General features: G+C 35.4%; 2 protein-coding genes across 14 annotated transcripts in view; one reads left to right on the forward strand and one right to left on the reverse strand.

The window, feature by feature from the left end:
• The window catches only part of LOC123880727 (coiled-coil domain-containing protein CG32809), a 140,750-nt gene that overhangs the window by 65,819 nt on the left and 53,438 nt on the right, over positions 1 to 21,493 (forward strand). The gene's annotated exons all lie outside the window — the stretch shown is intronic.
• Positions 1 to 21,493, reverse strand: part of LOC123880731 — a 46,760-nt gene that overhangs the window by 24,388 nt on the left and 879 nt on the right. For both annotated transcript variants that reach the window (XR_006799326.1, XM_045929030.1), the window contains exons 2-3: positions 6,555 to 6,691; positions 5,444 to 5,673 (exon numbers count right to left, since the gene is read on the reverse strand). Coding sequence is in view for 1 of the 2 variants with exons in the window: in XM_045929030.1 (XP_045784986.1) it covers positions 5,444 to 5,673; positions 6,555 to 6,688 (364 nt within the window). In the remaining variant the exon portion in view is untranslated. The remainder of the gene's footprint in view (positions 1 to 5,443; positions 5,674 to 6,554; positions 6,692 to 21,493) is intronic.

Consider the following 21,493-nt stretch of genomic DNA (forward strand, 5'->3'; position numbering starts at 1 on the left):
CATATCTATTACGAATACACCGACCAACGAACCATAAATGATATTATAGTTTATATTAACATATTATATGCGATGTTAATTTATCTGGACTTCATTCCAGAGTATTTATTTTCGGAAATCCTGGATTTTGGTATAAACCTTGTTATTGGTTTCACATAAATGATGCTGAAAGTACTTGGAAATCCAAATGCCACTAATAAATTTAAATAAATTCAATCGTCCGAATTTGAAATGGAAATCGTGGAAATTCTTTTTTGGTGATTAATTCTCAGTACACCTTATGGACATATTTACAGAAATATTATTATATGTTAATGAAATAGCGTTGCCTGTCGATAGTCTAAAGTCGATAGACTATCGATGGTGTAAAAATATTGATACTTTGATACTATCGAAAGTATCGATAGTTTTGTACTATCAATAGACTGTCGATATTGAACTATTAATAGGCAACTCTATAATGCATTTGCATATACATATTTTGAGAAAATATGTATATGCATATTTGCTCCTTGTATGTCATTTCAAAAGTACGATTTAGTAACGTTTTTGCGCGAGACACCGCACCGCACGTTTATTTTAAGGGTCATGAGACCGGCCTGCCCGTTTTGGTTTTGGTTTTTCGCAATTTATAAACTAATACGACAACGTGGGCTTATAGTTATTTTATTTGCGACAATAGCAATATCATCCTCACAGGTTTATATAAAAATCTTTACTTGAAAAGGTACTGGACCTTTAAGAAATAAATTAAAGTTTCGACTATTCTCACAAATTAGTCTCACATTCAAATTCTCACAAATAAAATAACCATAAGCCTACGTTGTCGTATTAGTTTACATATTGCGAAAATCCAAATTAAATTTGAATTTCGCGGACAGGCCGGTCTCATGACCCTTAAAAATCTAAATCAAAGCAGATGGAACCGCGGGCACTTATTAGTATCGTCATAAATATAGAGCATGCCATCAGGCCTCAGGTAAAGGTTACTTGCTACTACTAAATTACGCTTCTCAGAGTACAGCATGCCTCGATTAACAGGGCTCTCTCCGTCACTCGCTTCATACAATCGTAGTTCCAATTTCATTTGAATATTAAGCAACCAAAGTCCATGAAATTTTGCAGACATATTGTAAAAACTAATATGTATCTGTGTCTGTGGTGTTTTAGATTTTTCTAAAAATATGTAGTTTAAAAATTACAGGGGCTCAAAGATTTGTATGTAAATTTTTAAGACCGCGTAACTTTGAAACCGAATATTTTAACAGAAATCTGGAAAACCACATCTGCAAAATTTCATGGACTTTGGTTGCTTAATATTCAAATGAAATTGGAACTACGTCTGTATGAAGCGAGTGACGGAGAGACCCCTCTGAAATCCGTGTAATAGCTCCGGTCACGACTTCAAGCTAGTTTGTGCAATTGGTAGTGCAACTGTCGCCTACATATTGCAACATGTACCGGTAAGTAGGGTGAATTTATAATCTGAATAAATCCGATCTGACGTTCAACACATGTAGTAACATGCGATGTTGATAAAGGTGTTCACATCCTTGACTAAAAACGTAGGTACGTGAAGGGCGTAGGACGTATTACCATATACATAAGTACCTATTCTATAGAGAGCCTTTGTTGTCTTTGTTTATAATTTTACTAGTGAACAGCCTTGACTTTGCTCGGGTAGCTTGAGAGGAATTAATCAACTATACATTGTTTTCTTTTTAACCCCCGACCCAAAAAGAGGGGTGTTATAAGTTTGACGTGTGTATCTGTGTATCTGTGTGTCTGTGTATCTGTGTATCTGTGTATCTGTCTGTGGCATCGTAGCGCCTTAACGAATGATCCGATTTTAATTTACTTTTTTTTGTTTGAAAGGTGGCTTGATCGAGAGTGTTCTTAGCTGTAATCCAAAAAAATTGGTTCAGCCGTTTAAGAGTTATCAGCTCTTTTCTAGTTTTCTTGTAGAGAAGAACGTTAGATAACCGTTAGGTTCATAATAGTATGTCAATTGACAAATGTAGGGCTGTCAAGATGGACGTTGCCTAAACACATAATTATTTATTTGAAAATGATGTTTTGGAAAACTTAGATACTTTAGATCGTAGGCGCGGAATAGTCCAAGAAAATCGGTTCAGCCGTTTGAAAGTTATCAGGTCTTTTCGGTCTTTTCTAGTTACTGTAACCTTCACTTGTCGGGGGTGTTATAAATTTTTAATTTACACTTGTAACTTTAACTACTCACGTAGAGCAAAGGACCTAGGCAGAGCACGCCATGGCAGCTCTCAGTTGGGATGATTTTTTTTAACATACCTAGTTCATAATTTTTAGCATCGTATCATACCAGTATCGATCAATCAAGTAGCTTTTTACGCTCGATAAATGAAAAACTGTTATGTATAGGTAAGAATAAATAAAAATCTGTTTAAGGGTATAAAGGTAAAGGCCCTATCATATGATACCCCACTTGGTATAGTTATCTTAATTTCAAAATTGAAAATACTAATTATTTGTTCATGAACACATTCTATTTTTTCTGTGATGTAACCACAAATTCACGGTTTTCGGATTTTTCCCATTACTTATGCTATAAGACTTACCTAATAGGCAAACATGATTCTAGGTCGATTACGGGAAGTACCCTATTGGTTTTCTTCACAGACACGACAGACAGACAGAAGGGCAGGCAGCGAAGTGATCCTATATGGGTTCCTTTTCCTTTTGAGGTACGGAACTCTAAAAACACAGTAGGTCTTCGATAGAAGCGAGAGTACCGTCATCTATTCATTAATTTTATTATTTATTTTATGAATATAATTTATAAGCACTCTCGAGTTTCAATAATGCTAAGTCGCTAAGACGTAAAACGGCAGATTGATAATTGGATAGGTATACTCTTAGTCATAGTCATAGTCATAGTCATAGTCAAAGACTCTCAACTCTAACTACTCTTCAAAGAATTGCTTCATCGAGCTTCTAGTAAACGTTATTTTGATATTTCCACATCATCTGAGACGATTCTTTTTTCACTACCTACCTCTTGAAAATGTCTATTCTGTTTAAACGGCTTACGTAAGTAATTGAATTATTCTCATCTACGATTATTTATTAATAGTGGAGTGCGTAAAGGTTGTTTTACGAAGGAGCTTCAACACGCGAAAGTGCAGCATGCTATCAATGCAAACATTATTTGGTGGCCTTAAATAGCATACGGCAGTCTATTTTATGCCAAGTCAACGTTGTACTGCAGAATTGGAATATTCATTTTAGGTTCATTGTTTTAATAATTTTTTTTTAGTAAAAAAATAAATATATGGTATTATCAAGTTGATTAAATGAACTCTATATGCTAACATTAATACAATTATATTGGGATATTACCAAAGTTTGCATCAGCAAACGTCGACATTTCGACGTCACTGGCAGGCGTCAAATGTTCCTACATATTTTGACGCTAAGTAGCCTATGAGTTTCCTTTCTTTCTTTGACTTTACGTCACCCATACCCTAATATTTGACATGTCGTCGAGTGTTCCTTCAATCTGATATTACAGTATGACTGTTTGCCCACGATACAGTTCAAATTATTGTACTCGTACCACGCATCCTGTATCATGCTTGACTTTCGCATTATGGCGCTCTGGCATAAAACAGCCTTAGCTAATGTTTACGTTTCGTACAACTTCATTAAACCTCGACGGTATTCCATACGAGGTATCTTTTCATAGGTACTTTATGTAGTTATTGCGTATTTAAAAACAAAGATTTATCTTCGTAGAAGTAGGGCTACACAAGGAGCTTGAGACAGTTGAAACTCTACCACTACTTCAGAAAGTAGAGTATACCTGTACTGAGATCAACTAATAAGAATGTCATAGAAACTTCCAATAGTTGCTTTAAGGATATATTTTTTACTAGGTAGATAACTTTTCGCGTTACAAGTGTAAATTAAAAAATTATACCTAACACCCCCGACAAGTGAAGGTTACAGTAACTAGAGAAGAGCTGATAACTTTCAAACGGCTGAACCGATTTTCTTGGATAATAGCTAACAACACTCTCGATCAAGCCTCCTTTCAAACAAAAAAAAAACTAAATTAAAATCGGTTCACTCGTTTAGGCGCTACGATGCCACAGACAGATACACAGATACACACATACAGACGTCAAACTTATAACACCCCTCTTTTTGGATCGGGGGTTAAAAAGTAGCATATTTCTGTTTCCGAGATGCAATCTATATTAGTTTCAAAATTCGTCAAAATCTGTGCAGCGGGTAGGCCGTGAAAAGATAATAGACAGACAGGCAAACTTTCGGAGTGTTAGTGTTTCTGTTTAGGGTTCCTTACCCGAATATTATATTATTACTAAGCCTCCATCCGTCCATCTGTCTCTTAGCGGGCTGTATCTCATGAAACGTAATAGGTAGAGAGAGGAAATTTTCACAGAGTATGTAATTATATTGACAAACACCAAAATTTTCAAAATGGCTGCCAGGTAAATTAAAAAAAGGACATAACCTTGTACAATGGTACGGAACTCTTCGTGTGTCGACTTGCACTTGATCGTTTTTTTTTTTCAGAACGTGGTCTATGGTATGGATCATAGAATAGGTGTGGGCCAAAAAATTTAATTTTTCTAGTAAGATGTTCCTTAAACTGCGCTTTTTATTGCACTTTAAATATAATTAATGATTATAAGTTGTAGTTTTGTTTTTGAAAGGTAGGTTTTAAATGAATGGCTCGTAATGGAAATTAGGATAAATATCGAAAGCAAGTTTTTTAACTGTTTCCGTGCCCAAATTACTAAACGAGTTCAGAATTTGTATCCACCGAGGTGTGGGAAAAAATCAGGAATTTAAACTTAATCACTTTGAATGTCGGATAAATTTAAAGCATGAGATATTTCAAACATTTTGTGGAGGATATGCAAAAAATATGTACCATTTAGACACTGCTTAAGTTTAATTTACTACTAAAGCTATTTTTATATAACTACTAACTTAGTTAACTAAACAGCAAAAAGAGTTTCTTTAAAATAAGGTTATTTTGTCTTTCCAATCACTTCAAAATGAATATATGGAAAAGACAATTGTTTAAACAACCATGTTTTGGAGGTCGGGTATTCAGATATTATTGAGCAATGAATCTCCTCCAAGGAAAACAGCTAATAACTCGCGTTCATTTTAAATAGTATCACACTTCACACTAATATTATAAAGGCGAAAGTTTGTGTGTATGTACGTATGCGTGTGTGTTTGTTACTGCTTCACGCAAAAACTACTAAACGGATTTGGCTGAAATTTGGAACGGAGATAGATAATATCCTGGATTAGCACATACGCTACTTTTTATCCCGGAAAATCAAAGAGTTCCCACGGGTAAAATCTAAGTCCACACGGATGAAATCACGGTCATCAGCTCGTAAAGGAATAATTTTGAACTTACCCGCATATGAAAACAGCGGATGATCGTCAGTGTGATTGTGAAATTTGGTCCACATACAAAGCGTGAATTCTTTAAGGTTGGGGAGTTTCGTCTGATATTCGACATATTGGTAGAAAAGTTCTTGGTTCATGGACACCTTGTACACACTGCAGGAGTCCGAACCAGAAGGTATCGTTCCCAGAAGACCAGGCAGCTTGGGTGGTTTTCGATTCAGTATTTTTAATGAGGGGCTGAAAGTAAAATATAATATTAAATATAAGATAATATTTACCACCGACCCGCAAGACGTCGGGCGAGTTTCCATCCTTATGTCGTCAACATTCCATCTACACGCACGAAACGTTTTGCGTCATCATTCCTCATACGCATGGTTAAGGTTTGGAATACTCTTCCGCGATCTGTGTTTCCTACCAATTACAATCCGGGTATCTTTAAAACAAGAGTGAATAGGCACCTTCTAGGTAAACGCGTCCCATCTTAGACCACATCATCACTTTCCATCAGGTGTAATAGTGGCCTATAGTGAATAAAAAAATGATGATTATATCGAGTCAAATCATTTGCGTGGTCTGATGTGGCAAAATTCTCTTAAATTCTAGGATGAGGCCAAGCAAGCGTAGTTTTGTGGATCGTGATTACACTGCATACGGTTTCATATTCATATTTAAAACATGACCCGACAACGACGCTACATGATTTACCAAATCTAGGCTCAACGCTCACCAATGGATTGGAGTGGTGCCGAGGCGCGACTTCTTTTATTTTATCAACTCCGTTACTTTGATAAAGAATTCGTTACATGATCTAGATCCTTTACTTTGACAGTTATTAAAATTATCGTTATAATGAAAACAAGCGCTCTCTATGTTTTATCATCTTGTTTTAATAAATAGGTAAGGTTATAGCTGCCATTTGATGCGCCTGCCCAGACTGCGACTCTACGCGCCGCTAGTCTTCGCGCCTCGACTCCACTAGTCACTATCAGCGTCGGCCCTTATTGTTTTGTTAAAATTGTTTACTCGATACAAAAATATTATAAAGTAAAACTCATTCTACAACTTATTACTCTACTTGAAATTCAACATTAAAATCAATTCAAGCATTGAATTACCCTGCATTAAGCGATCTTTCGGCCGATTTGGCGTACGTCGAGTAGACAAGTGGAGAATCCTGAACAATCGGCTGCCAGCCATTTTCCAAGGCTACTGCCATTCCTAATACGGCACACAGCAATATTATCCTCATTATCTGTAACAAAAGATGTTTTCAGTTAAATAGGTAGTTATTGGACGTTTTTCGCATTATTCGATGACTGAGCACCGGTTTCAAAATACAAAAATGCTAAGTTAATTTATTTCATTTAGGATAACTAGCATCTAGTGTCTTATGCTACGTCTGAGTCTCTACCAACGATTCGGAAAGCATATTCTAATGAGGAAAGTCGGCAAAAAACACTGCAGTCACTTTTAAAATCATAAAAAGTTAACTACAATTACGTGTCAATGTAACAATTTTTTGAATGAATAAAGGAATTTTAACTTGACAGTTGACTCATAGAGCTAAATTGGCGAGCGAGAACTCAAAATGTATGCAGATGTATGCATTTCTCATAATATCAATAGAAAGCGTGATTTTTGACAGTTTAAATTAAACACACACACACAAATTAAAGACACATGAGTTTAAATTAAACACACACACAAATTAAAGACACATGATGTGAATCTATTTTTTGCGCTTATCATGCGTAATACCTAACCAGTTTGCAACCGGTCCGCTGGTAACGAAAGTAAAGACTCAAACAACGGCGTAGACGCGCGACCGACAGTCATTTATGCACGGAAGAAAAAGTTTGTGAGAGAGTCTTTATGCTATATCGACTATAATAGCTGCATCGCTAGGGCTGTAACTGCAAGGTTAGCTCTTATGTACATCATAGAAATTAATGTTAGTCTATTTGTCTATCACATTATATAGGCGAAAGTTTGTGTGTATGTGTATGTGTGTGTGGATGTTTGTTACTCCTTCACGCAAAAACTGCTAGACGGATTTGGCTGTAATTTGGAATGGAGATAGATAATATCCTGGATTAGCACATAAGCTATTTTTATCCCGGAAAATCAAAGAGTTCCCACGGGATTTCGAAAAACTTAAATCCACGCGAGCGAAGTTGTGGGCATTGGCTAGTTCGGTATATAGTATTGGAGTACAGACCAGAAATATGGTTAGGCTAAATTGAAAATGTATGAAATAAAAATAGTTAAAAAAAATCTCACAAAATTATTCATACCCATTTTAATGATTACGGAAATGTTTGCTGGTGTCAATGAACGCTTAGGCTGAGTCTTATATCATAAAAGAAAAAAATATTCTATTCTCACCCACTGTCGCACTACAAGTTCGCTTTCGAAGATAGCGAAAGTCAATTAAATATCGTCGGTCCCGGCTATTATCACATCTCATTAAAATTGTGAATATGTAACGACTATAGTCACATCTCATTAAAATTGTGAATATGTAACGACTATAGTCTGATTTTTTACCCGACTGCGGCAAAGCCAAAAATGTATATGGGTGTGTGTTTGTATCCAGATTCTGTGTGTTCCACCGTAGCGCCTAAACTACTGGGTCGATTTTGATGAATAAGGTGTCAATCGATTCGTCGTAAAGGTCCGGGTGACATAGGCTACATTTTATACGAAAAAAATTGACCTATGCAACTGGGTTGAAATATCGATAATTCAAAGTCATTTTAACGTGGATTTAGGTTTCCAGAATTCCATGCGAACTCTTCAATTTTCCATGGGATTTTAAAACCTTTAATGCAAAATCACGTCGATCCTTTGCTCTAGTGTGGGGTGATTGAAGGACAAACAAATACACTTTCATATTAATAACACTACCCTATTATCTACGAGTACACTAATATTATAAAGAGGGTACGGGTAATCTCAGGAGCTAATTATCCCATTCTGAAAACTCTTTTATTGATAGACAGAGCCACATTATGCTGAATGCTACAGGCTATAAATTATACATATACCTACCATTGACGAAGTCGGGCAAAACCTAGTAAAAGGAGAAACTAACTCAAATAGTATTATTTGTTAAAAAATACAGCTTAAACCGCTGCACTAGGTCTCAAAATGTAAGAATTTTGTATGTAGGTAAGTCCTCTCTTTAACCTAGACTTCCATTAAGAAAGGCAAGAAATTCTCCGCGAGGTCATTTAAACCCAGACCAGTGAGGATCAAAAATATTAATTTTTTCAAACAATACAAAAGTTATATAAAACCTACAACCTTAATTTTAAGTATAATTTTAATCAATACTTTTTTGGCTGGACTTGAATGTGGAGCATCGGTTTCAATAATAATTAAAAAGTTGCTTTTAATGACATAGGGGTATAAAATGAACTCGAATCGGGGCTCCTTGAGGCATGGTCGGTTAATTACGGTCACATTAAAGGTCTTCGCACATTACACAGACTCCACGCAATCTCACACCGCCCGTTCTAACTTTCAATTCAGCGAGTCGTCGACAGGGTGACTAACCCGACGGTCACCATGGTGTCAACTGTCAATCATTGATGTATGAGGAATCTATCTATAATCTATCGATAAGTAACTTAGCAACTTAAAAAAGACCATACTTTCTTCCCATTTTTGACAAATAACAACGTTGCTAAGTAATCTATCGTCAGATCAATGATAGAATTAATTATTTATTACTAGAGGATGCCCGTGACTTCGTCCGCGTGGATTTAAGTTTTTAAAGATCCCGTGGGAACTTTTTGATTTTCCGGGATAAAATGCCTATGCCAAAAACAGGGACGCAAGCTACTTTGGTACCAAATTTCATACAAATCTGTTAAGCGGATGGGTTTTTAGGAATCCCGTAGGAACTCTTTGATTTTCTGGGATAAAAAGTAGCCTATGCCCGTCCTATAGATATAAGTTAACCCTGTAACAAATTTCGTCGGATTCGATTAAACTGTTGGGCCGTGAAAAGGTAGCAAGCAGATAGACAGACAGACACACTTTCGCATTTATAATATTAGTATGGATTAATTTCGGTCGTAAGTTGTTTAACATTTAATTGAAAGAAAACGATGCGTGGACAACCAGTTTGTCAATCGACCTGTACTGCGATGCCCACGCATTCGCCATGCGGTGATAACGTTAGCGACCAACCACTTCCAATGACAATTTAATGTCAATTTAAGCTCACATTTCCTGCTTACTGTGAGTCGAGTAGGAATGGAGTCGGTGTCAAGTCTGTGTAATGTGTGAACACATTAGGCACATATCCGTATTGGGGCGTGTAACGCATTCTCCGCTCCACTGGCGGGTGACCGACATTGGTTTTACGGATCCAAAATTACGACACGCGTCTATCAACACTTTGTAAGGAAGTCACTAAATAGTAGGTAAACTTAATGAAAAATGGTCTCTCTCTCTCTCCTTCGTATTTTTCATTTCTTAGGGATGCAACCCTTTCAAATAGTTACAAACTGAAGAAAAACTTCTGTGTTGGCTGGATATGGTTTTTTTTTTAATTTTATAGCACAATCAAAGATTAAAAAAACAATGATATCAAAGGTTGCTTGGTTTGAAGCCAAGGTAGACAATAGAGTTAGGTAAGTACCCATCTACTCATTATCATAAATCATTATGAAAAGTAAGCAATGAGCTATTTCGACTAGAGTAAGCAGCGCTTTTATGCCTCTAAGACCTACACAATAATAATAAACCTGATAACAATGACAGAACGTTCTCATACAATTATAAACTGCCTTAATGAAAATCAGGCTAAAAGACGTAAATTACACCGATTTATATATAATTGTATTTTATTATTATTAATTGCTCTAATTACTTTTATGCAACTTCTTGAATTAGTGTTTTATTTGCTTAAAAAACTTCTATTAGCACTAAAGTTAGGCTGCATAACGTATTTATGTAACGTAATAACTCTATAAATTCTAAACTATTATAATAATTACATACCAACTACTTACAACAAAAAATCCTAATTATATTAAGTACCTAAATTAATTTTGGTATATAGAAACTTTCAAATTTCACATCCATTATTTAGAATAGAATGTGCAAAATATACGTTATTTTATACAGGGTGTAACCCGAGCGCTAGAAAAAACTTAGCGTCATAATTATACTACCTTAAAACAATCCAATGCCAATAACCATTTGCCATATCTCGTAGTTTTAATAATTAAATATTTTTCAAACCCGCATTGTATAGTGTGCTTGATGTTAGACTTGGGTCAATGCTCCACCTACGACGCGGTATTGACTTCGACTAATCTATTTACGTAACGTTCATTGACCCCATCGTCACTCATATGTTTTATTTGCTATATATTGTTAACTTTTAAAAATACCTTCACGATTTTTTCTAATTTTTTTTTGTAGTTTTTTATGGTATCTTATCAGTAATCATCAGTACTATCATGTGTCTTCGTTTTTACTAGCGTTCTGGTTAAACTTTGTATGTAAAAATTTATGTTTGTCTGCATGTCTCTATTCGGCCGTGATACATCAGTGAATAGCCGTGATAGCCTAGTAGTTAAGATATCCGCCTCCGAATCGGAGTTCGAACCCGGGCACGCACTTCTGATTTTTCGGAATATTATACGAGGGGGTAACCAGAACACTAGTAAAAACGAAGGCATGTGATAGTACTAATGATTACTGATAAGGTACTACAAAAAATAAAACGTGAAAAAAAAATCAAAAAATCTTGTATTTTTAAAAGTTCACAATATATTGCAAATAAATCATTGGACTGACTCTAGAAGTCAACAAATGTTGCGTAAATAGGCCACTCGGAATCAATGCCGCGTCGTAGGTGGAGCATTGACTCGAATTTTGCACGCTATTCATTGCGGGTTTGAAAAAATACTAAATCACTAAAACTATAAAATAAGACAATTTATTTATTAAGGTTATTGGCGTTGGATTGTGTTTAGGTAGTATAATAATAACGCTTAGTTTTTGCTAGCGTTCTGGTTACACCCTGTACTTATTCGTTGAACTGAGCTTTCAATTGATAATATTGATATTTTTTATGATTTTTAACTGCTGAATTTCTTGCCAGCTCTTCTCAGTGAAATCTGCATTCCGAACGGGTGCTAATAAATAAGAAACAATAGCTGTCGTACATAAATAAATAAATTTTTTCAAATAGATTGTTTCGATTTTGATATTTTTGAATTCTCTCATCGTTTACTGGCTTGAGTTTGATTCGTTCTTCTTGTTGGGAATACTTGATGTTATACGTTTTTGTATGAATTATCAACAATATTATTCAAGGCTAAGAGGAAAGCAAATAATATAGATTATTGTTTATCAGAAATGCGAATTTTGACGTAAATAGATTTCGGTGAATAGGTACTATTTTCACATCTACCGGACGTTCAAACCTCGGCGATTCTAATATCGATGATTCAAACACAGCTTTTGTTTCGAACTCATCGGAAACAGGATATAGCTATTAACAATGTAGGTAAATAATAAATACATATTATTATTAAAACTAACATTTCTGATAAATGAAAATCATGTTATCTTTATGTACTTATAGATACTAATATTATAAAGAGGTAAATTTTGTAAGTTTGTGTGCAGGAAGTAATCTCTAGAACTACTGAACCAATTTTGAAAATTCTTTTACCAGTAGAAAGCTACATTATTCCTGAGTGACATAGTCTATATTTTCCTTTTCAAAAAATTAGAGATCTCTACAATAATTGCAATAAGCTACCCGTGCGAAGCCGGGGCGAGTCGCTAGTAGTATATAAAAGTACTTATACTGTGCGACTGACATAGGTATCAACTAAAAACTTTATTTTCCAGGAAGATATTTTTCTTTATGAAACAGTTTTCAGAAACTTTACTAAAGCATAGTTGGGGTGAATTAACTTGTAGAGTCATTTGAAGCAAAAGCACGCACACGTTCCTTCTTCCACCACATTTACCACATTGTGGTGTTCTTTGCCACATTTAGCAAATAAAAAACTAAATTAAAATCGGTTCATTCGTTTAGGCGCTACGAGGTCACAGACAGATACACACGTCAAACTTATAACACCCCTCTTTTTTGGTCGGGGGTTAAAAACTAAGTAGGTATGCAATATAGCGATGGGCGATTCATTCGAATAACAAACAAATTATTTGATTGTTGTTATTATTCGATAACAAATGAAAACCAATTGAACAATCCAAAAGTAATCGATTGTTTGTTTACCTGCTTGTAAAAGTCCCATCAATATCAGTTCAGCTATTTCAAAGATTATTCCAAACAAACACACGGAAATTAGGTCGTGGGGTGTTCAATTCCAATTACAATCCATGTAAGTACCTTTAAAACAAGGGTGAATAGTCATTTTCTAGGCGAACGCTCCCTATATTAGGCCACATCCTCACTTCCCATCTTAGGCCTAGCCCTCACAATGATTTTTACTCTCGCTATTTCTATATCATGCACAAAATATTCGCGCGAATTTGATTCCGCGTGTTCGTATCAAAATATCACAGAATTTTTTCCCGCGCAAATTTTAAATTGCAATCCATTGTATGATTGAAGTTTCAATTCAAGAAAAAAAAATCGCGCTATTTTTATTCGCTGTCCCGCACAGCGAATAAAAATAGCGCGATTCTTCTAGCTCTTGTTGTGGTCAAGCTGAGCATGTTACCCATAGTGAATAAAAAAGAAGTTATAATAATTATGATGTGCTCACTAAATTGAGGTTTGTCGAACACAGACAGACACTTCAATTTTATTTATTTGTATAGTAGATATATAGATTTCTTATCACGCCCGGCCCGTATATAACGAGTGCATGCTTTAAATGTAGTGTTAACATTCCAGAAATGGTAGACCGGCACCGCCGTCAATTACGAACGCGCTGATTTATGTGCGTATGGCTAGATAGTAACTAGTATATTACCTACATAAGCTGTGATAGCCTAGTGGTTAAGAGGTTCGCCTCTAATCGGAGCTCGGGGGTTCAATCCCGGGCACACACCTCTAATTTTTAACCCCCGACCCACAAAGAGGGGTGTTATAAGTTTGACGTTTGTATCTATGTACCTGTCTGTGGCATCGTAGCTCCTTAACTAATTAACCGATTTTAATTTAGTTTTTTTTTGTTTGAAAGGTGGCTTGATCGAGAGTGTTCTTAGCTATAATCCAAGAAAATCGGTTCTGCCGTTTGAAAGTTATCAGCTCTTTTCTAGTTACTGTAACCTTCACTTGTCGGGGGTGTTATAAATTTTTTATTTACACTTGTATGTTATTAAATATCACTTGCTTTAACGGTGAAGGAAAACATCGTGATGAAACCTGCATTCCTCTGAGAGAGGGAGAGGATCTTTAAAAACTTGGCGCGAACCACGTCTAAGGTATCATCTAGATTCTAGTATAATAATAAGTAGGTATGCACTGTAGCAATTCGAGCTGGTGAAAGAATGCATAAAATATTATTCAACGCACGTACATTGAGGCAAGTGTCAGTAAAAGCGTTAGCATTGTAAACGACGCCCGATGTGGACGCGGGTACGAATCGTTCGAGAGAAATTATTCCGACGCTTACGCAATACCGCTTCCGGGCTATGGGCATAAAGTAATCTTTACATACTGTAGTATTCCTTAGCTGACTCAAAAGATAAACAAATCGTAGAACTCTTCTTGAAAGACCATTACAGCCAGACCACAAGAATTTCTGACCTAGCTTACGTGCCAAAGAATACAAAAAAACGATTTCTGTGTATCTTACATAATTATTTTATTCTCTAATCAAGCAGCGTACTATTATTATCATTCTAATTACATCACTATTACTAGATTACTAACTAAGTGTTTAATGGTTCATAAAATTTCTTGTAAAACTTGTTAGTTATTCTATTTTATATTTATTTAATAACTAGATCGTACCCGCGACTCCGTCTGCTTGGATTTAGATTTTTATCTGGTGAAAACCCTGTGATTTTCCGTAATGAAAGTAGCCGTCTAGGAAATATTAGTACTAAGTAGGAAATACAAGATATCACTGTACCTATTTTTTTCAAAATGTGTAAGTATACGGGATAAGCCGTGAAAATATAACAGACATACAGACATACCTACTTTCAGATCTATCTAATAAATAAAATTGGAGTGTCTGTCTGTAATTTCGAAATAACTACCACATATTAAGGTCATATGGTTATTTGAACGATACCATAACTGAATCACACGTTTTTAATATTTTTGTCTGTCTGTCTGTCTGTCTGTTTGAAAAGGCTAATCTTCGGAACGGCTGAACCGATTTTAACGGGATTTTCACATACAAGTAGAGGATTGACCAGGGTGTAACATAGGCTACTTTTTTAACCGACTTTCAAGAAGGGAGTTGTGTTTTTGTACCTATGTAGGTACATCGAAATCTTCGAGATTGCTGAACCGATTTGCGTCATTTCTTTTTTAATCGATAGAGGAACTTTGCGACATTGTTTCATTAAAAAATTTGGAGTCCAACTCCTCAATCCTGATGCTGCAGGGGATCTGACCAATCCACGCGGGCGAAGCTGCGGGCATCAGCTAGTATTTAATAAGTTATGAATTATTGTAAACATACATTTTTGGCAGTCTACGATTTTAAAGCACCAAATGACTGCACTATGTAGAAGTCATCAAGTTTTACTAAGTGCCTAAGTCTAGCTAAAAGTAACTTGATGCGAGTGTTTAGACGGTACAAGTGGCGTGTAAGTTACTTGCCAAAGTCAACTTCATCAATTAATGTAATATTATATTACTATTGTAATACAGATTTTCACAAATGTTAAAAATACTTAAATATAAAAATTATAAAAGAAAAATATCATCCAAATCACTGTAACGAGGCAGGGTGCCCAGAACGCTGGCTGCGTTACCTCGTTGAATGGCCAGACTAATATGCTGACCAAGGTAACTGCCAGATTTCCGGAATTCCGGTCACCCGTGGACTCCACAAGACGGGATGACAGGTCCTTAAAAAAGGATCTGGCATCCTCGCCCCACGAACCCATGGTCTCCACTCCAAAAGGCACAAATATGAAATTATTTTCTATATTTTCATATTTGCGCCTCTTGGCCCTTTCTTTGAAAATCTGTATTATTTCTTCCTGAGTTTTATTTGCTATTGTAATTGTATTTACGTTTTGTAATTATATATTGTAATACATATTGTTATTGTAATTGAATACCTGGCCTATAATAGGTCACCGCATTTAGATACCTTAAAATAAATATATTTTTCATTCTGAAAGAAGACCCATGCTCAATAGTGTATATTTAGTATACCTACTATGCTTGCCCAGCCCACCTTTTATACAAAAGCATTGGTCATAGTGATTTTACATAAGTTACAATACCTGGTACTTACCGGAACAGTAACTCTAAGCTGATATTAAGAAAAGATAGGATTGCTTATCATTACAATATAATGTAGGCCCGCAGGCAGAATGAACTAGGCAAGTTCCCTCCGAAGCCAGTGAATGGGCGCTATATACCTTGCGGCTAAATTACCTACTTTCATATTATGTATTCTATAAATGTATAAGAATAATACAAGTATAAATTAAAAATTTACAACACCCCCGACAAGTGAAGGTTACAGTAACTAGAAAAGAGCTGATAACTTTCAAAAGGCTGAACCGATTTTCTTGGATTATAGCTAAATCAAGCCACCTTTCAAATAAAAAAAAAACTAAATTAAAATCGGTTCAGTTTAGGAGCTACGATGCCACAGACAGATACACAGATACACACCTCAAACTTATAACACCCCTCTTTCGGTCGGGGGTTAATAAAAGGGAACTTTACGCCGCGCTGTAACAAGCTGTATTTTTATATTTCCCGATGTCAACTAACTATTTCTAAGGGAAAAATTCTCACTTTAGCAAAAATAGCATAATATTCCGGTTTCACATTACACAATACGGGGAACATGTCGTCGACAAATTGTACACCTTATTATTACTAAACGATAAGATCTCTATTACAATAAGTAGATGTTAAAACCGCTATAGTAAAGTATTGGCCAATCGATGATTGTTCTTTTCAGGTGTCCTTTCTATATTAGGATACAAAACGTGATGAAATGATGGACGTAACATAGCTACATACATAGGACTAAATTAAATTAGTACCCACTCAAGTCTGTTTCTAATAAAAATCATCTTCTGTGAAGCTGTTGAAGTTAGTATATCACTGGACGAGTAAAGCAAAACGAGTTGCAGCGTGCAAAAATTTTTGCTCGGTCTTCCAGGTACTACATAAGGTTGTTGGCTACATACTTTAAATGTATTATTATTCAAGTGATAGTAATCAATAACAAGAAAGTTGAATCACGAAGTGGCTACAGATAAAAAATGTGTAAGATATGCGAGTAATTTAGCAATAAGTTTATTAAATAAAACGCCGCATCTAAACCGATCGTCAAAACATGAACTGCGGGGTGATTCGTTAACTCAGTGATTATCACTACATGAAACTACCAAGCTCATATGAAATTTATTTTTAACTAGCTGATGAACTAACTTTGTCCGTGTGGATTTAGGTTTTTAATTATCCCGTGGGAACGGATTGATTTTCTGGGATAAAAAGTGGCCTATCCACTCTCCAGGCAAAAAATCACGTCAATCTATTGTTCCGTTGACGTGATTGAAAGACCAATAATCAGGTATTATGCAACCAAATTGAACTAACTAAGCACTTTAATAATACTAAACTCTATTATTTCGCTCAGTGAAGCAGCAAGTAGAACCAATCAATGTCAAATGAGTTTGATGGCTTTCATTCAGTGACGATCACTGAACTAGGCCGCAATTACACTTGTAAGTTTTACCACGTAAGTAGGTTACATTTTTAACTTACGACTTTACTGATGTTAACACTCTTTTAAGTAACATTTACCTTAGTAAAGTTGCCAATTAATTTCGTAAGCTACTTACGTGAGTGTAACTTACAGGTGCAATCACTGCCTTAACCAGAAACTAGCGAAACACATCACACAGTATCATTGTATGCACTAATTTAGTTCAATGGATAATAATTTCATTAATCAAAGAAAACGATTACACTGGTCATCCGACCATAAAATTAATACGCCGTGATAATATTTGTATTATATAAATCGTATATAAATCCATAATAATATTAATAAGTCTGCTTTCACTCATTCGCGTTATTAAAATTGTAGGTAAGTACTCGTTTCAACGAATACGTACTGTTTTTTTTTATTACTGACCCCTATTCTGTATCCTACCACTCTAGAACCTTTCTTCTTTTTAGGGTTCCGTACCTCAAAAGGAAAAACGGAACCCTTATAGGATCACTTTGTTGTCTGTCTGTCTGTTCGTCGTGTCTGTCAAGAAACCTATAGGGTACTTCCCGCTGACCTAGAATCATGAAATTTGGTAGGTAGGTAGGTCTTATAGTACAAGTACAGAAATAAATCTGAAAACCGCGAATTTGTGGTTACATCATTAAAAAAAAATTAAAATGTGTTTCAATTTTCAAAATAAGATAACTGTACCAAGTGGGGTAACATATGAAAGGGCTTTACCTGTACATCCTAAAACAGATTTTCATTTATTTTCATTTCTATCAGTCTTTGATTTATCGTGCAAAATGTTGGAAAAAATACCCAAATATGGAACCCTCAGTTCGCGAGTCAGACTCGCACTTGGCCGGGTTTTTTTTAAGGACCGTGTTGAGCGGTCATACTTTATGATGCATTACAAATTGTTATGCTTGGGCCCGGCAGCGCAAGAATGTGTGTAGAAGTTCGTATAAGATCTATGTATGTCTAGTAGTGGAGATCTATCGGTTGATAACGATGATGATGATTAAGTTGCTTCTTGATGTGGGATAACTTTCATGCCTATCCTTTTCTCAACCCCACCTCAACCGCTGCAGAGTTTAGCCCAGAGATAGCTTGAAGAACAAGTTACATGATCTTTATCGTATAACTTAAATGAGGTAATTTGTCGTACTACTGTGATTAATGTGGAAGTCTTTCCTGCACTTTCAACGTAGTTCGATATCAAGCTAGCTCAGGTAGGCTTTTTTCAATATGGTTTAAGTTGTAACATATTTGGGAATGATTCGAAAAAACTTACTCATTTAAGTTTTCAATGAATTCATTCATGCAGGAATAATTAATATCCTTTAGCAGTTTTTATGTTATTATTTATCAGTCTTTATTATACATCTACTTCTTTTGTGTTGGGTTATGTACTATAACAATTTGTAATACATTGCAACTCTGTATGTAATTCGTATTCATTTATTGTAATGCTATTCAGTTATTGGAGCTAAACCTAATTCCGAAGGCTGTTCGGCCTAAAATGGATCTTGCATAGAAATAGAATATATAGATTAATGGAGCTCGGCTGCCAACTAAAAACAAGCTTGTGACTGGCTGCTAAAAGATAGGTATAATCCAATCTAAATATATGCAAGGGTGAATTAAAAATTTATAACACCCCCGACTAGTTAAGGTTACAGTAACTAGAAAAGAGCTGATAACTTTCAAACAGCTGAACCGATTTTCTTGGATTATAGCTAAGAAAACTCTCGATCAAGCCTATACAGCCTATGTCACCCAGACCTTTACAACGAATCAATTGACACCTCATTCATCAAAATCGGCCTAGTAGTTTAGACACTACGGTGGAACACACAGAATCTGGATACAAACATACATAAATACATAGACTGCTAAAATCATAAACCCTCCTTTTGGCTTTGCCGCAGTCGGGTAAAAATAGAATAAATAAGATACTTATTGATTTTTTCTACAATATACTATTTTAGTGTAAATGTCTCTACCGTCAACCCGAGGTCATCGAAAGTCTATTGAGTATTTACACGACAAGTCATTCGCTTAGCCGAGAAGGCCAATGTCAATGCCAACTGATTTGTTATAGGAGCATCAATTAGACTTTCTATATAATATAGTACACGACAGGTCGAGATGGCAATCAGGGTACGAGGCGAAGGACACCCGCACACCTGCGCTATCTAGTACTGGGTTAGCACGGGGGCTGTGCGGGTGTGCCGGGCGTCTCCCCACCCAGATTACCTACTATCTCGACCTGTTGCGAATAGCCTAAAGTAACAAGTGTAATTAATTCATAAAACCCCCGACAAGTGAAGGTTACAGTAACTAGAAAAGAGCTGATAGATTTCAAACGGCTGAACCGATTTTCTTAGATTATAGCTAAGAACACTCTCGATCAAGCCACCTTTCAAACAAAAAAAACTACATTAAAATCGGTTCATTAGTTTAGGAGCTAAGATGCCACAGACAGATACACAGATACACACGACAAACTTATAACACCCCTCTTTTTGGGTTGGGGGTTAACAAAGGTTTTTTTAATAAAAGTTTTTTTATGAATATTTTATGAATATTTCATGATTGGTGTGCAGTAAAGTCTTTATCTATCTAAATCTAATGTGGAACACAACAACTTTTTCCATTGCAGAACGACCACGTGGATTGTGTCTTCTTTTCAAACTTTTATTACTAGGTGTTTGAATACATCTCTCCATTGTTAGTACTATAGGTAGGTCTGCCCAAACATTGATGTCGAAACCGCACAAATAACGCGAGACAAAAGCTTACTTATATTTCATTTTCATTCTAAAATTTTTTATTTATTTTCCATAAAAGCACATGAATTTGATTACGATGCACCCTCACTGCTAGGTATCCTCCGGTTAATTTTATTAGTCGTGATCCTCCGTCGTAATACTGTTTGTCGACCGAGATTTTTCGATACTAAAAATGGATCCTTTATATTCTCGACTGATTATATATTTATCTGGGGCGATATATTTTTACATTTTTATGCTAAAGGAAACCGGTAAAATACGACAGGATAACAAATTTACCGTTAAAGTGATTATACTACACAGGTTTTGCTTCCATAAAATATACAAACTTTACTTAAAATGTAGAGGAAAGGATATGCATAGCAAGATTAGCAGGAGTCTCAGCGTCACTTACTCCATATAATCGTAATTTAATTCTCATTTGAATATTAAGCAACCAAAGTCTATGAAATTTTGCAGACACTATCTAGAAACTAATATTTGTGCCTGTATCTGTGTGTAAGAAATTTAAAACTATGACCGTTGTACATAGTATTTTTAACTATAAGAGTATATCTTATTGTTAAAAATACTTCCACTCGAGAACTTTTCCTGAATATCTACACTAATTGATGCCCATTACTTCGTCAGCGTAGATTAAGGTTTTAAAACCCCGTGCGAACTCTTGGATGTCCCAGGATAAAAAGTATCCTATGTCACTTTTCATGCTTTTGACTATATCTATACAAAAAATCCGGTACTTGAAGGATAATCTAGTAAAACAACTAACAAACACACTTTCGCATTTATAATATAGGTAGTGATTTTCAGAATTTGTTTCGCTGTTACAGATAACACAGATTTATCTGTCTATCTGCCTATGGCATCATAGCTCCTAAACTAATGAACCGATTTTAATTTAGTTTTTTTTTTGTTTCCAATCCAAGAAAATCGGTTCAGCCGTTTGAGAGTTATCAGCTCTTTTCTTGTTACTGTAACCTTCACTTGTCGGGGGTGTTATAAATCTTTAATTTACACTTGTTTACAAATTTGGTTAATGGTTGGAGGGATAAAATAATCGTGAACTTACATTGGAACCTCTTTATAATATTTGATTTCAATAAAATGGAATGGAAATAAAATCTTGAATGTAGAAAATCTTTCATTCTGAATATTAAATATAAAACATAAACCTGGTTTCAACTCAAAAGCTTCTTAACTCTTATACTTACTTATACGAGTTTTCTGCTATTTGATATATTTTTTTTACATTTTTATATTATAAACAAACTTTTACGTATTATCAAAATTTTGTGAATTTGGATGTTAACGGTAGAGCTACTCTTTGGAACTAATAATAAATCCGAATCTGAAAATTCTTTCACTGGCAGACAGCTAAGTGCT

The sequence above is a fragment of the Maniola jurtina genome, chromosome Z (assembly GCF_905333055.1).
Source record: "Maniola jurtina chromosome Z, ilManJurt1.1, whole genome shotgun sequence".
Taxonomy (NCBI): domain Eukaryota; kingdom Metazoa; phylum Arthropoda; class Insecta; order Lepidoptera; family Nymphalidae; genus Maniola; species Maniola jurtina.